The 15,619-nt window shown below is 53.2% G+C and overlaps 3 protein-coding genes across 3 annotated transcripts; 1 reads left to right on the forward strand and 2 right to left on the reverse strand.

The window, feature by feature from the left end:
• Positions 1–43: 43 nt before the first annotated feature.
• On the forward strand, positions 44–7,751 carry WDR46 (WD repeat domain 46). The gene is made up of 15 exons (XM_046639215.1): positions 44–359; positions 458–670; positions 772–852; positions 998–1,110; positions 1,234–1,321; positions 1,459–1,520; positions 1,776–1,880; positions 1,967–2,117; positions 2,242–2,377; positions 2,556–2,655; positions 6,284–6,597; positions 6,748–6,842; positions 7,006–7,101; positions 7,252–7,365; positions 7,478–7,751. The coding sequence occupies exons 1-15, from the start codon at positions 201–203 to the stop codon at positions 7,577–7,579; spliced, it is 1,929 nt and encodes a 642-aa protein (XP_046495171.1). The 5' UTR covers positions 44–200; the 3' UTR covers positions 7,580–7,751.
• A 79-nt stretch (positions 7,752–7,830) lies between these two features.
• B3GALT4 (beta-1,3-galactosyltransferase 4) lies at positions 7,831–9,952 on the reverse strand. The gene is made up of 2 exons (XM_046639216.1): positions 9,636–9,952; positions 7,831–9,474 (listed from the first exon to the last, which is right to left on the reverse strand). The coding sequence occupies exon 2, from the start codon at positions 9,449–9,451 to the stop codon at positions 8,297–8,299; it is 1,155 nt and encodes a 384-aa protein (XP_046495172.1). The 5' UTR covers positions 9,452–9,474; positions 9,636–9,952; the 3' UTR covers positions 7,831–8,296.
• Positions 9,953–10,411: 459 nt separating this feature from the next.
• Positions 10,412–15,584, reverse strand: RPS18 (ribosomal protein S18). Its single transcript, XM_046641400.1, has 6 exons — positions 15,490–15,584; positions 14,912–15,010; positions 11,298–11,384; positions 11,116–11,217; positions 10,664–10,755; positions 10,412–10,528 (listed from the first exon to the last, which is right to left on the reverse strand). The coding sequence occupies exons 1-6, from the start codon at positions 15,490–15,492 to the stop codon at positions 10,453–10,455; spliced, it is 459 nt and encodes a 152-aa protein (XP_046497356.1). The 5' UTR covers positions 15,493–15,584; the 3' UTR covers positions 10,412–10,452.
• Between the last annotated feature and the right edge of the window lie 35 nt (positions 15,585–15,619).

Consider the following 15,619-nt stretch of genomic DNA (forward strand, 5'->3'; position numbering starts at 1 on the left):
GCAAGATGGGGAAATGAAGCTGGAAAAAGAAACTGCTCCGTTCCTTGGGCCCTGGCCCCGGACTTGCCTTTCTTTCATTACTCGGGCAAAAGCTGCCGCCCCCAGAGGGCGACGCCAAGGCTGCCCGGCCCCTCCACAGAGAGCTCGCCCTCACTCAAGATGGCGCCTGGAAGGCTTCAGACCTGGTGCGTGCTGATTGGATGAGGGCCAGAGGACTTCCGGGAGTTCCCAAGCCGACTGTGGGACAGCTGAGAGGAGTTTGCACGTGGATCGTGGTTGGGGTGGGCTGGATGGAGACGGCCCCCAAGCCGGGCAGGGATGTCCCGCCCAAGAACGTCAAATTTCAGTCCAAGAAGAAGGTAGAGGCCTCCCTGGGGTGGAAGGGAAGTTTTTAACTGCGGGGTTGGAGGGGCGGGGCGCGGGCAGCGGAGTATCAGGGCTCCTGATCTGCCGGTAGAAACCGCGGCGATACTGGGAGGAAGAGACCACTCCGACAGCTGCCGCAGCCTCTCCAGGGCCCCCTGGTAACAAGAAGAGGAATCGAGAGCTCCGCCCCCAAAGGTCCAAGAACACTTACATCCCGAAGAAGTCTCGGATCTCCAAGAAGCCCCAACTCCCGAAGAAACCCCGAGAACGGAGGAATCCGGAGCCTGAGCGGAGTTTGTCCGGGGTGAGCCTGGGACCTGATATGGTGTGGGGGCAAGTGCTTTGAGGGTGCGAGGGTTGGGGTCAACCCGAGCCTGTCTGTTAATTGCCTCCTCACTGCCCCAGGCGCAGGACCCATTTCCAGGCCCCGCTCCCGTCCCTTTGGAGTTGGCTCAGAAGTTCTGTCGCATTGACAAATCCAAAAAGGTGAGGACCAGCCGGAGAGTAGGGAGGGGTTGCAGGCTGAGAGTGTCTGGGTGAGTTGGGTGGAGGCGGGGCCAGGTGGGCTCTCTTGTGCCTTCACATATTCTCTGGTTTGTCTCGCTCTCCTCTACCACCAACGATGTTATAGCTGCCACATTCTAAGTCCAAAACCCGAAGCCGACTTGAGGTGGCTGAAGCTGAGGAAGAGGAAATAAGTGTCAAAGCTGCTCGTTCTGAGCTGCTGCTTGCTGAGGAACCTGGGTAAGTGGACCCTAATGCGGGCTCCCCAGCCTCTGCTTTATGGGACTCTCCTTTCTCATTTTTATGTTGGTACACTGACTTCATATTAGGAAGCTTTACTGCAACCCTAACACTCACTTGCAGCTTTCTGGAAGGGGAGGATGGGGAGGACACAGCAAAGATACGCCAGGCAGACATCGTGGAGGCTGTGGACATTGCAAGTGCAGCCAAGGTGAGCCTGAGGGTGGAAAGGGGGCCAATGAGTTGATTGGTGGTGCAGAGCAAGATGGAAGTGGGGACTAGAAGAGGGAATTACTGAAAGGAGCCAATTCTTTCATGATTTTTTTTTTTAACTCTTTACTTTCCCAGCATTTTGACTTGAACTTGAGACAGTTTGGACCCTACAGGTTGAATTACTCTCGAACTGGGAGGTAAGGTTGCATTCCAGTGACTCTGGAACTAGGACATAGGCCTGTCTCCTCGTCACTTCAGCCATGCCCGCCTCAGCCACACCAGCGTGTGTTTGGAGTGGGGCGGCTCCTGGGATTTGCTCACCTGTGAGAGTGAGCTTGTTCAACACCTTTCCTCTCACCTGGGGAGGAGGGGCTGGCCTGGGGCAGACCTCAACAGGTCTGAGTCAGGCGCTCCCCTGCACTGACACCCTGCCTGTCCCTCACCTCCAACAGGCACCTGGCTTTTGGAGGGCGCCGGGGTCATGTGGCCGCCCTTGACTGGGTGACAAAGAAGCTCATGTGTGAGATCAATGTCATGGAAGCTGTGCGGGACATCCGGTCAGTGGGAGTGAGACAGCCCATCCCTGATTGAGTGACAGCCCATGACCCCCTTTCCCACTGAACCGCTCGTGCCCTCCTCCCAGGTTTCTGCACTCAGAGGCACTGCTTGCTGTCGCTCAGAACCGCTGGCTTCACATCTACGACAACCAGGGCATCGAGCTCCACTGCATCCGCCGCTGTGACCGCATCACTAGACTTGAGTTCCTGCCTTTCCACTTCCTCCTGGCCACAGCTGTGAGTGGCTGAGGAGCACAGGGACGAGGTGGCAGCTCCTGAGAAGACCGCCCCTCCTCTGGGATCATGGCAGAGGGAGGACAGAGGGCAATCGGGACTCATTCTCTCTCTCTCCCTCTTATAGTCGGAGACGGGGTTTCTGACCTACCTGGATGTGTCAGTGGGAAAGATCGTGGCAGCTCTGAATGCTCGGGCTGGACGGCTCGACGTCATGACTCAGAACCCTTACAATGCCGTCATCCATCTCGGACACAGCAATGGTCTGTCCCTGGCTGGGCTTTGACTCTGACTATCCTGACGTGCTTTGTTCTATATTGTACTTCACCAATACTTTACTTCCCTCTCTTGTTACCTCTTGGCCTTGAGTCCCCATTTTCCCCAGGTTTAATCACCTCAGTGCCCTATTAGTAACTTCAGCTCTCTTCGTCTGACTTCCAGGTACTGTGTCCTTATGGAGTCCAGCCGTGAAGGAGCCACTGGCGAAGATTCTCTGTCACCGTGGTGGGGTCCGGGCTGTGGCTGTAGATTCTACAGGCACGTAAGTCACTTGTTTGGTCATGAGGTGCTGGGGTCACAGCTGGGCAGGAAGGCGTAGAAGTCAGTGTGCCTTCAGGAGCACAGACTCTGCAGCCAGGCTGCCTAGATAAATCCTGATGTTACCATTGACCAGCCATGTAAGTGTGGGCAAGTTACATAACCTCTCTGTGCCACATCTTCCTCACCCTGAGAGTGGGGACATGAGTGTCTAGCTCAGCAAACTTTTTCTGTAAAGGGCCAGGTGGTAAATATTTTAGGCTTTGCTGGCCAAGAGGCAAAATCAAGCGTATTATGTAAGTAGATAACAACAGAGAAAACAAAGCACAAATTTTTAAGCAACGAAATACAAAATATAATAATTTAATACAATATTTTTGTAGTACAGGTCTACAAACGGGAAGAATTAGATTCCTCTTTTTGAAGATAACATTTTGCTTAATTGAGGTTCAAAGTTAGTGTTCCAGATCACCAAACTCAATTGCAAATGTTTGTCTGTTAATGCTGATCTGTAGAGAGATTTTCTATATTTTATCTTTGGAAACATCTTTTCACACAGATAAATGATGAGATAGGTGGTCTGTGAGGTGCTCAAAATGCTGTCAAATTATAACCATGTCACCGAGACTTGTCGCATGCCAGGCAGCAGTGCGAAGCGATAAGACGCCATACACGGTGTCTATCTTGGCCACTTTACCGTCCTCTTATAATGCAAAAGCAGCCACAGAATAAGTAAAGGAAGGAATGTGGTTGTGTTCCAATAAAACTTTATTTGTGGACACTGAAAGTTGAGTTTTCTTTAATTTTCACATCTCACAATATTATTCTTTTGATTTTTTTCCAACTGCTTAAAACTTAGCTTATAGGCTGTTCAGAGATAGGTGGTGGGCGGCTTTGTTTGGCTCATGGGCTGTAGTCTGCCCAGCCCTGGGCTTAGCTCATAGAGCGCTGGTAGACATTAATTAAGGCATGGAGAGTTTAGTGTGGTGCCCAGAGAATAGGGAGCACCGTCTTTCATTCTCGTCCTCAGTGAAGATGATCGTGCTCTTTAGGTCTGGCTGGTGCCGTGAGGGGAGGGGTGGTGGGTCCGCTTTGAATCTCTGCTCTTCCTGAGAGAGTACTGGCATTTCCACAGCTGTTCTGATCCGTATGTATGTCTGGATCTGGCAGACTGTTTCCACACAAATTCCCATGTGTTTTCCTCTAACTCCTTTTATCTGTCAGGCATTCATTGGGCACCTGCTGCAGGCTGGGCTCTGCACTAAGGTTCTGGGGGTATAAGGATGCATTGCCATTGAGCCTGCCCTAGCGTGGTGTTTCACGCACTTTATTTACAAAAACAGGTGGCTCTGGTTTCCGGGAATCATTGGCCAGGTGATACATTAGTTTCTACTCGGTTGTCTTCTAGAACCCCAGACTGCATGTGTCCATCCCTGGATAGGTCACTTCTCTCCCAAAGTTCCTCCTTGCCTGCTCCCTTTCTGCCACATTTTCCTGTCACCTAAAATATGACTTTTTTAATACCTCTAGCTACTCCGCCATGTGTTTTTCAGCCATCAGTAATAGCAGGAATCAAAAGCACCGATCACTGAGTGCGTTCTGGGTGTCCAGGCTCTGCTACTTGCTTTGGTGGCATCATTTCATGACTACTCATGACCCCTGTGATGTTCTGACTGTTGTTCCCCTCAAGGGTCCCTCCAAGTCTGCTCTCCATCCTTGCTGTCTCCATGGGCATGCATGATGCTCACAGCGTTTCCAGCCTCCAGTTCTTCCTCCTGCCATGTCCTGGGTGTGCTGCCAGAACAATCTTTTCCACAGCTGCTCTCCTCCTTATACACTGCTGCCCAGGCATCATCTGCATTAAGTATAAACTATAGAACTTTATTTTTAAGTGGTTTTAAGGAAAAACAGGAAAAGGAAAAGCCCAGTGGCCACCAACTTATGAAAGCCTGCCAGCCGCTCAGACCCCCTTGGCGTCCCATAGTTGTATCTTTGTGGACAAATGGTTTGGTTCCGCCCTTTTAGTCCGTATCTGTGCCAGTGTGGTTCTGCTAGAGTAGGGAGGCCTGTCCCAAGGTTTTCTGCCCTCTGTGGGCCCTGGACCGAAGCTGTAGCTTGCCTTCCCCAGGCTGCCCGGGTCAGCTGCTCCTGTGCCCAGGGCTTAATCGGTTAGTCCACCGAGGTCTGGTCAACATCTTGATGCTGAAGGGCTCTGGTCCCTGATCTTAGGCCCACCCCTGCTTGTCTCTGGTTCTCCTCAGCAGTGCCTTAGACAAGCCACAGAGGCTCCAGAGATGAGGCTTACTGTCTTCCTCAAGAGGCTTTCTTGGAAGCTTGCACTAGGATTGTATTGGATTCTCAAAGCTGGACTGTTTCTTGCAAGTTTAGTAGCAGGGTAGTGTGGCCTGGATGCCCATCTGGCCAGCGAGCTGGTACTGGCACCGGGGATCCCTGTGTGGAAGGTGGGCGTGTATGGGGTGAGGAGCCAGCATGTGCCTCTCAGTTGTTGGCTCACTGAAGGGTGTGGCCCTGTGTCTCAGGAGCCCTCAGTTAATTCCTGGTTTGCACTGATGGCCCTTGCTTCTGGTGGAGTTGGGGCCCTCATTGTCTTGTCTTGTCTGGAGAAGTAGCTAACTGCCTCTATTTGGCCCCATCACAGGGCAAGTCTCTGCTCATAGGAACTCTTCAGTCCCCTTCTCCTGGGTTCACAGCCAAGGCTAGAAAGAGAGGCCTTGACCCCTTGGCAAACATGCATCCGCTGGCCTGGTGGGTCCCCTTCAGCCTCCTCTGAGGAAGAACTTGAACGCAGGTAGAAGCTCCACCCTCTGAAGGTGCACGATTGCTTGGAGGGGTTGGTCCCCAGCCTTGCCCGCCCTCCTTGCAGGGAAAGAGGGGGCAGGGCAGGGCCCCCTAGTGCATGGCTTCATTGCTTCCCAGGGGTGTTGCTCAGGTCCATGCAGTCCTCACCCTGTGGCTTGTCATGCTGGAGAGCAGTGTTGGGGACTGAGTCCTCAGTCTGACTTTCAAAAGCCCCTGCAATTTGTCCCCTCCTGATCCTCCTGACCATATTTCCCACCACTGCTGAAAACAACGCCTGCCTCTGTCCTGTGTCCACACTCTCACGTTAAGTCATTTGTACCTGCTATATCTCAGTTTCTTGTCCTTTCTTGAGAACCACCTAGAAAGACTCAAATTCCAAATTTCCCACGAAGTCCTCCCCGCCCCCGTGGTCAGTCCTTCCCTTCGCTGAGCCGCTGTGCGGCCTGTCCGTGCAGTGGAACAGCACGTTTAGATACAGACTGTCCAGTGCGTTCTCCCTTTGGTCACACGTCTTGAGTAGGTAAGAGGGCAGATAGTAAAGAAACAGGCCTGACTTGAATTCTAGCTCCTCCACTCACCCTGATCTCTTTTCTCTGGGCTTCAGATTCCTCATCTGTAAAAGAGAAATACAGATAGTGCTGAGTTATATGACACATAACTGAGAAGATGCCTGTGGAGTGTTTGCTGTGATGGTAGTGGTTACTATCATTATTAGTCTTTTTCTCCCCAACCAGACTTGATGCCTGGATTTGGCCACAGGCCTGCTCACTAAGCCCATACTACAGATTAAGTGATCTCCCCCTTTCCCCCAGGCACATGGCCACCTCTGGCCTGGACCACCAGCTGAAGATCTTTGACTTGCGAGGGACCTTCCAGCCTCTGAGCGCTCGGACCCTGCCCCAGGGAGCAGGGCACCTGGCCTTCTCCCAGCGGGGACTTCTGGCTGCAGGAATGAGTGATGTGGTCAACATATGGGCTGGGCCGGGCAAGGCCAGCCCACCCTCCCTGGAGCAGCCCTACCTCACCCACCGGCTCTCAGGCCATGTGCACGGCCTTCAGTTCTGCCCCTTTGAAGATGTGCTGGGGGTGGGGCACAGTGGGGGCATCACCAGCATGCTGGTCCCTGGTGAGTGAACCAGGGGGTGGGGCTCAAAGTGAGTGAACTCTGGGTAGCAGTTTGAGTGAGCCCAAGACAGCCAGGAGCAAAGGGGCTTGGTTGGCTGGAGCTGCTGGACTGGGTTCCTATTTATGGCTCCTTGCTCCTCCCTCCCTCCAGGGGCTGCTGAGCCCAACTTTGACGGCCTAGAGAGTAACCCGTACAGGAGCCGCAAACAGCGCCAGGAGTGGGAGGTGAAGGCCCTGCTGGAGAAGGTGAGGACTTGCTGTGTGTGCTTTGGGACTGGAGGTAGGGAGAGCTCCCCATGCCGAGGGTCTTGGAAGAGTGGGACTCATTGGCCTCCCTAAATTCTATCCCTCTTTGGGGTCACCCTCCTGTGGCTCCTTACCCATTCTTGTTCCTCTGTGACACCTCCAGGTACCTGCAGAACTCATTTGTCTGGATCCACGAGCCCTGGCAGAGGTTGATGTCATCTCTTTGGAGCAGGAGAAGAAGGAGCGGATAGAGAGGCTGGTAGGGAGCAGGCCCCTGAGTGCTCAGGCCCTCCTTACCCCCACGTCCTCTCCCTACCATGTCCCCAGAAGTGCGGTGCAGCAGGTGGGTGCTGCCACAGTTCTCTCCCTCCGAGGCTGTTAGAGATTTCACTCCTGTCCTCTCCCTCAGGGCTATGACCCCGAGGCCAAGGCTCCCTTCCAGCCAAAGCCAAAACAGAAGGGCCGAAGCTCGACAGCAAGCCTGGTGAAGAGGAAGAGGAAGGTCATGGATGAAGAGCACCGGGTAAATGAGCACTGGGAGGTGGGCCAGGCCTCCCACGGGCTGCACCCTCCTGCTTGTGCCTCTGGCCTTGCTGGCTTGCCCTTTCTTAGCTTGACCCTGTCTCCTCACCCAGGAAAAAGTCCGGCAGAGCCTGGAGCAGCAGGCGCAGAAGCAAGAGAAGAAGGCCATGCCCCTGGGGCCCCGGCCATCTGCCCTGGACAGATTTGTGCACTGAGCTAGCTCCAGGGGGGCCTGGGAACAATCTCTCCCCAAGATCGCCTGTGGCGAAATGGCCCTGTCCCTGGAATAAGGAGGGGGCAGTATGCCTCTTCTCCAATGGCAGCTGGAGAGCTGGCTCCTGGGGTGGGTTGGTATTAAAGAAGAAGGTGGTTTTTGGATAATGTGTCTGGATCGTCCTGTGGACCTGTTCTCCTCCCCTTGCCCAGCATAGGGCTACTCTAGGATCTGAGGGGTTGTGGTGTCTTGCCTCTACCCCTGCCCCATATCTTGTAGTTGCTGTGGCCTTAGCCTTGCTGTTAAGGGACCTTTCTCCTCAGAGAGGCTGTCCTCTCTCTTCCATGTCCCTGGAGATGTCCTTCCCATCCAGCAGGATCTGGCAGTCTCTAGGCTCCCAGGTTTGTGTTCTGGGACTCTGGTGAGGACCACACTGCACTCGAAGAGGTAGAGAGACAAGTTTATTGAGGGGCTTGTGCGCCTCCTGCCATGGCTGGAGAGAGCCACCCCAGCATTGTTTTGTTGTTTCTTCCTGATGACCATCTCTGGGGCTGGCCAGCCAGGCCTCTAGGTTTCTCCTGTATCCCTCAGTCTTCAGTGACAGACTGATCAGCTGCAGCCAGCCAGGGCCCCTGCATTAGGCCTGGGAGAGAAAAGGACGTGGGGGTGCTGGCTGGACCCTCTGCTCCTCACTCCTCTCATGTGGTCCCAGGCACTCTCAGCTGTGAAGCCAGGCTATTACCCGACACCGCAGGAGGCCCAGGACTCCCTCAAGCCAGGAGCAGAAGGGTGCAGTCCTTTCCCCATCAGAGCCGCCCACCAGCTTCCAGGCTTCTTGCATCTTCCAGGGGTCCAATCTGTGGGATGTCAGCAGGAATCTCCCATAGCAGCACCGGTCCAGGGGGTAGTGTGTGGCACCAGCCAGCTTGACACAGTGGGTTGGTGTGAGGCCTCCTCGTCGGGCACTTACCCCCACAAAGACATCTTCCAGTGGCAGAAGGGGTGCCCTGCTGGCCACCTTCAGGATGAGCTGCACAGCAGAAGCTGACAGCACATAGCCTGTGCCTGAGGCATAGGGTGGAAAGGGGCCCCAGGTGGGAGGCCACTGCTCCTCTGATATCCAGTGCTTAGCCCCTGGGGTCCGAGAGGGGTGCACCCACCAGTGCACACGTCCCAGGTACAAAAGAGGCACTGGCTGGCTCCCCAAAGTGGGGCCGCCTCCTTCTCGCTCTTCATGTCCAACCTCAGGGTCTCTCTGTGGTTCCATGCCCTTCTCCCATTGTTCCCAACGGCCCCCTCGCCGGACCAGCTCTGATACAAGCTCCGGGACGTTCACAAACACATCATCGTCGGTCTTGAGGATGTAGCGGGCCATGGGGCAGTGTTTGTCGGCCCAGTTCAGCCCGCTGAGAGTCTTGAGGGTAAGGTTTCGGTAGGAGTCCTGGAAGGCCGCCTGCACGATGTCCCCCTGGGCCGCTGACTCCCGTGCCAGGTCGTTCTCGTGGGAGACCCCGGTGAGATGCCGCCAGCTCGATTCTCCTAGAAGAAAAAGAGTCTGCACCCTGAGCCCTCGGGCCTCGCGCAGCCCGCCCCACGAGGCTCGAATGGCGTTTCTTTGGTTCAGGTTCTCCGGGGCCGTGCACACGAGGATTAGCAGGAAGGGAGGGGCGCCGGGCCCACTGCACGCCTCCTCGTTGGGGATTAAGAGGCGGGGCAGGGCCAGGGGCGGTCCGGGCGAAGCCGGGGCTGGGAGCAGGGAGGCTAGCGAGAGGCTCAGCAGCTCCTCCCCGATGCCTGAGGGCCCAAAGAGGGTCCAGACAATCACCAGCAGCAGGACGGCAAGGAGAAAGCGCCGGAATAGGCTGAGGGGCATGGTGTGGCGCAGTCCGAGGGGATCTGGAGGGAAAGATGGAGGGCAGTGAGCCCAGCTCTCCGTGGCCTGGGTCTCCAACCGGGGGCCCCGCCTAGGATGCGGCGGGCAGAGCGCGCGGCCGGTTCCGGCGCCGGAAGGTGCCGAAACGCGGAAGCCGGCACGGCCGGAGCTGCGAGGAGGTTACCTTGTCGTTGCAGCCCGGCTGCCAACCAGATGGCTCCAAGGCTGGCGGCTGGCTGCTGCACCAGGCGCTCCCTCCCCTCCCTCGGCGGCGGCTGGGTCCCGCCCCCTGCCTGCGCGCTCACTGCATCCCCCGGAAACTTCGCAACAGCGCGGGCCGCCGGATGTAGCGCGGTATGAAGTGGGGGTTTTTGCCGCGAGACAGAGACGGAACTGGACCAGCGTGTCTTGGCCGCAGCCGGCGAACGCCAACGCCGCGCAGCGGGACGGACAGGGACCTCCCTCCCCGAACGCGCACGTGTTCCACCTCCCTTTGCGGAGCCCAGCTCTTCCGGGTCACGGAAACCGGCGCTCATTTAGAGGGTTGCATCTGTACTAGAATCGCCTCAACGTTCCGACCTCCGGACTAGACGCAGACCCCTATCATTTAGAGACTACTGCCATCAAGACTTGCAAAAACTCACGCCAGCGTCTGCAGCCTAGGCTCATCCACCTACACACCACCACCCTGCTGCACCAACCCCAGGGGATTTGGTTGTCCTGAAACATTCCGGGCTGTTGCAACTCCCTCATACCTTAGAGGGTGGGGCACCAGTAGGTGAAAGGCTGCTTTTGACAGGGTGGGGAGTGGCAACATTATTGCTTTAACCAAGACCAAGAACAGATTGGGCAGTTGAGTGGGGACATCAGCTAACAGGGGAAAAACGAACAGGGCCCGAGTAACAGCATTCCCTATCACTGCCCCCAGAAGAATGGAGAGAAACACAAAGAAGGAAGCCATAGCTGTATAAACTATTTATTAACAGACAAAGCCTACAGATTTATTTCTTCTTAGACACACCCACGGTGCGGCCCCGGCGGCCTGTGGTCTTAGTGTGCTGACCTCGGACACGTAGTCTGCAGGTGAGAAAAGAAAAGGATCACAAGTCATACATAATACAAAGAAAAGATGTGGGGAGAGAAAAGAGAGCATGAGAAATCCCTGGGAGTCCTAGAGGCAGGCAGGCAGAGGAGACCCCCACACCCACTCACCCCCAGAAGTGGCGCAGCCCTCTGTGGGCCCGTATCTTCTTCAGTCGCTCCAGGTCTTCACGGAGCTTGTTGTCCAGACCATTGGCCAAGACCTGGATTTGGGAGACAAAATGAGGGATGTCGGTTTTTTGTTTTTTTTTTTAAAAGATTTTATTTTTTTCCTTTTTTCTCCCCAAAGCCCCCTGGTAGATAGCTGTATATTCTTCGTTGTGGGTCCTTCTAGTTGTGGCACGTGGGACGCTGCCTCAGCGTGGCTTGATGAGCAGTGCCATGTCCGCGCCCAGGATTCGAACCAACGAAACACTGGGCCGCCTGCAGTGGAGCGGGCGAACTTAACCACTCGGCCACGGGGCCAGCCCCGGGATGTCGGTTTTAACCCCGACCGCCTATGACCAATTCCAGGTGGACACTCCACCTTCCATTTTTCTAATCTCTCCCATCTCAATCCATACCTGGCTGTATTTTCCATCCTTCACGTCCTTCTGTCTGTTCAAGAACCAGTCTGGGATCTTGTACTGGCGTGGATTCTGCATAATGGTGATCACACGTTCCACCTGGCAGGCAGGACAAGGATCAGATCCACATGCCCCCCTTCTGAGGCAGGCCCAACCCAAGCCCCGTTCCCTGTGCTCACCTCATCCTCAGTGAGCTCTCCTGCCCTCTTGGTGAGGTCGATGTCTGCTTTCCTCAACACCACGTGAGCATATCTTCGCCCCACACCCTGAGGAGGTTTTGGAATTGGGTTTGAGTCAGATTTTTCTGATTTCCTAAATTCACAGCCCCTACTCCAAAAGCATACAAAAATAGGGCCTACAGTAACCTGTGCTTCATACTTTCTGGATCACCCCTGCCCCACCTCCTTTTCCAGATATGCAGCTTAACCATTAAATACAAAGAAAAATAGGAGCCGCCCCCTCAGCGCAGCGGTTAAGTTCGCACGTTTCGCTTCTCAGCGGCCTAGGGTTCGCCGGTTCAGATCCCGGGTGCGGACATGGCACCGTGTGGCAAGCCATGCTGTGGAAAGCATCCCACGTATAAAGTAGAGGAAGGTGGGCACCGATGTTAGCTCAGGGCCAGGCTGCCTCAACAAAAAAAAAAAAGAGGAGGACTGGCAGTAATTAGCTCGGGGCTAATCTTCCTCAAAAAAAAAAGAAAAAAAAGAAAAAGAAAAATAGTTTTGTTCAGGGGTAGGGCTGGACCATGAACAGAGAACTTGTGGCAGATAACTTCTTGAAAGCAGAATCTTTTCTTTTCCACATTGCCTAGCATACATAATTGTCAATAAACGCTGGCTGTTAAGATACTGTCGCAGCGCCCAAGAGTGGCACCTTCCAATTTCCTGCTGGAGGACGAAGGGCCTGGCTCTCAAAGCTGATGCAACATCAAAGCAGCAAGAGTAGGGTCTTCTGAGCCAACAGGGTTGAGCAAGCGGTAGGACTGTCAGTTGCTCAGGGTCCCTGAGGGTCATGATTCTTTGGTCAGACCACCACATCCCCATGATCAAAGTTTCCAAGATCACAAACTTGATTTTCTTAGTGCCCAGAGATGACCAGGCCCTAGGGAGCTAAATGCCCAAATCAAACTCAAAAGAAACTAATGCTTTCACTAGTGGCATCATATCAACACCAGCACTGCTACTGCTTGCCACCTGAACTCATGAACCAAACAGATCTGGATAGTGAAGGATGGTGTGCTGGGTTTAATAGTGTCCCCACCCCCCAATATATGTCCATCTGGAACCTCAGAATGTGACCTTACCTGGAAATAGTCTTTACAAATAAAATTAGTTAAAAAGAGGTCACACTGGATTAGTGTACCCTAAATCCAGTGACTGGCATCCTTACAATAAAAGGAGAGGACACACAAGACACAAAGGGAACGAAGTCATGTGATAACAGAGGCGAGAGATTGGAGGAATGCGGCTCTAAGACAAGGAACGCCAAGGACTGCTGGCAACTACCAGAAGAGAAGACGCAAGACAGGATTCTCAGAGCCTTCACAGGAGCACGGCCTTGCTGACACCTCGACTTTGGATGTTTGACCTCCAGAACTAAGAACTAGCTTCTGCTGTTTTAAGCCAATAAGAATAAGGTAACTTGTTATAACAGCCCCAGGAAACTAAAACAGATGGTATTTCCTAGAAATAAGAACGGGACCTAGGAAATCAAATTATCGGTTGACTCAGAAGACAGTAAGGTCTCTCTCAAATTTAACTATTTATAGATGAAACACTATTTGGAGATATATACTTTGTTTAGCAACTGACTCTAGATATCGGCTAGACAACTTCGTAAGTTAGATCCCCTGACCCACTTTTCTCTGCCCCATCCATAAGAGTGCACTACAGGGAGCCATTACTTTCTCATCTTCATAGTCCAAGGGTCTGGACCGTATAATAGATGAGTTGATACCAACTTAATATTACTCTCTAAGAGTATTTAGAGCAATGTTACTCATGGTGGCACTGGCATTTTGGCAGGACAAGAGTCCCTTATAAACAAGGCCAGGAGGTACCTTCTAGTCATTGTGACCAACTCCAACCCCCTCCTCCCATGTTTCCAAATAATCCAGACGGCAGGGACCACCCTGGTTTACAGCAAGGGCAGAACACCAGCCAGCCTCAAAGAATACTCACACCAAGTTTACAAGTGGAAACAAAACGACGAGGAAGAGATCATGGCAAAAAGAATAACCTTGCAGGATCTGTATTACCTCTAAAGAATGCCCTCTTCTGCTTGTGTCTACTTCCATTCCATTCTTCACCCTTCTCTGGCCAATTAACCTAACTTTTTAACTGCATCTTTTGAGGAACCCCCTCCCCCAACTTTCTTCCAATTTCCAAGTATCACCTCCCATCCCGTATCCTTAACAAAAGACCACCTCCACACTTTAGTTCTCTCACCAGAGGAAGAGCTGCTGCAATTGCTGGCTCTCCATGCAATCAGCAAAAACCTCAGCACTCAGGTATCTATCTCTAGGAATAAACTTTCCCTGTGATAAGCAGGGCACCAGGATCGCAGGAGTCTTCTTATCACAACACTCATGCTCACGAAGTACCAGAAGCTGCTCTGAGTAAATTGTTTTAAGTTGACTACAAAGCTTATGACATATTTAACTAAAGTAACAAATACAAAACCAGTTAACTTCAAAGACGTAGAGAGGAAGGGCTTAACAGAAGCATCCCATTAACCAGGCTCGTCTTTTATATTCACTACCTCACTTAAGTCTTACAGCAACCCCTGAAAAAGGCACTGTATTTTACACTGCCTCACTACTTTCAGAACTGCAAAAGCAATCTTATACACCATTTAAGAACAAAGGAAAGCTGTGCTTCCTGCCGTATAGATTGAAAAATCAAAGGGATCTGATCAATCTTCTAAGTCAAAGGTAGGATTTAGGTCTAAACTATCTATAAAATATGTATCAGTTTCCTTTAAATTCCTTGAAACCAGGCGACAGTATCCCTAGTAACACCCATTCCCTAACACTGAATGGGCACCTGTCACACACCGGAAGTTGGGGATTGTGAACCACACAGGCAGAGTGCACACACACACACGAGCAGGGAAGGAAGACATTCAGCCATTTCCACAACTAATCACACGCACTGACTGAGGGGGTGGGGTGGAATAACGTCTCCATCTGGAAGACCAGGTGTTCATCAGGTTGGTGAAGGGGGATACCCAAGCTTGTATTCACCAAGTTAATTCACACAAGTCCTAGTCGCTCTGCCACTGGAGGGGGCAGAGACTTTCACCTCTGGCATCTGAGTAAACATCCTGCTCCTGATGTAGTCACACCCTCCCACCTCCCAGTTACAGGTTCCCCCACGCTTGGAATCTGCTGGCATTTCTGCTCACCCCTCAAGACGAACAATTACATAAATTTCACAAGAAGGGTTGCTGATGTGATGGGGGTGGGGCAGAACCCAAACCTACAATGGATCTAACAAACTGACTTGACAGCTGACGGTCCAGGAAAACTGCAGCAAATTCAGGCGGACAACCAAACCCACTCCCCACCCCCTAGGTGAAATATTTTGGCTTGACCTGAGACGATTCCCTGGCTTTCACTACTCAGCTTTGGGGTAAACGTGCTAAGCGTTTAAGAGGTTTAGTCGCTGCCTCAACCATTCTTGGTGTTTCTTCGCCCGGTTGGGACTACGTTTCCTCTACCTTGCCTCACTTACGGCTTAGGTCCTAACAACCCAAGTTCCACTTACAGTCCCTGCTCCTTACCATACTTTACCTTAATGGCAGTGATGGCGAAGGCTATCTTCCGCCGCCCATCGATGTTGGTGTTGAGTACTCGCAAGATGTGCTGGAACTTCTCAGGGATCACTAGAGACTGACAGAGATCGGGGGAGAAATCAGATACCGTGAACTACCATCAAACCGTAACCTCAAACAGGAGCGTTGAGGTTGTCACACTGGGGGCAACGACTCCCCTTCAGGTTTTCACAACACGGCAAACTACGGTCCTGCAGACAGCAGCGACACGAAGGGTTCAGGCTAGGGAAAATGTAACCTCTGGGAGGGGGCAAGTCTCCTGCCCGTTCCCAAACGTACACTCTGAGTGGCGGAGGCCGGAGGTCCCCGTGCACGCCCAAGCTTTTCGCGGCTTCCGAGCGCCCGGGGAGGGACTCTTCCTCTGGCCCCACTCCCCAGAACTGGATGTCTTTAGTCGTCCCTCCTCAGGGACGCGACCCAAGGCTCCACACAGAAGGTTGCAGGCCCCCAGAATAGGGCGTTTTCGGCCACCTGATAGCAGACTTGCCCTGCCCCGGTTCCGATGTTGCCGGATCCCCGTACAGATCTCAGTCTTACCATGGCGGCGGACCCAGCGGCGGCGTGTAGGCCTCCTGTGGAAGAGAGAACGGAAGTGACGTAAAAGCCTTATATGGCTACAAGGCGGAAGAGGCGGGGCGATCCTGGTGCAGCGCTTCCGGAAACTGCT

The sequence above is a fragment of the Equus quagga genome, chromosome 15, assembly GCF_021613505.1.
Source record: "Equus quagga isolate Etosha38 chromosome 15, UCLA_HA_Equagga_1.0, whole genome shotgun sequence".
NCBI lineage: Eukaryota > Metazoa > Chordata > Mammalia > Perissodactyla > Equidae > Equus > Equus quagga.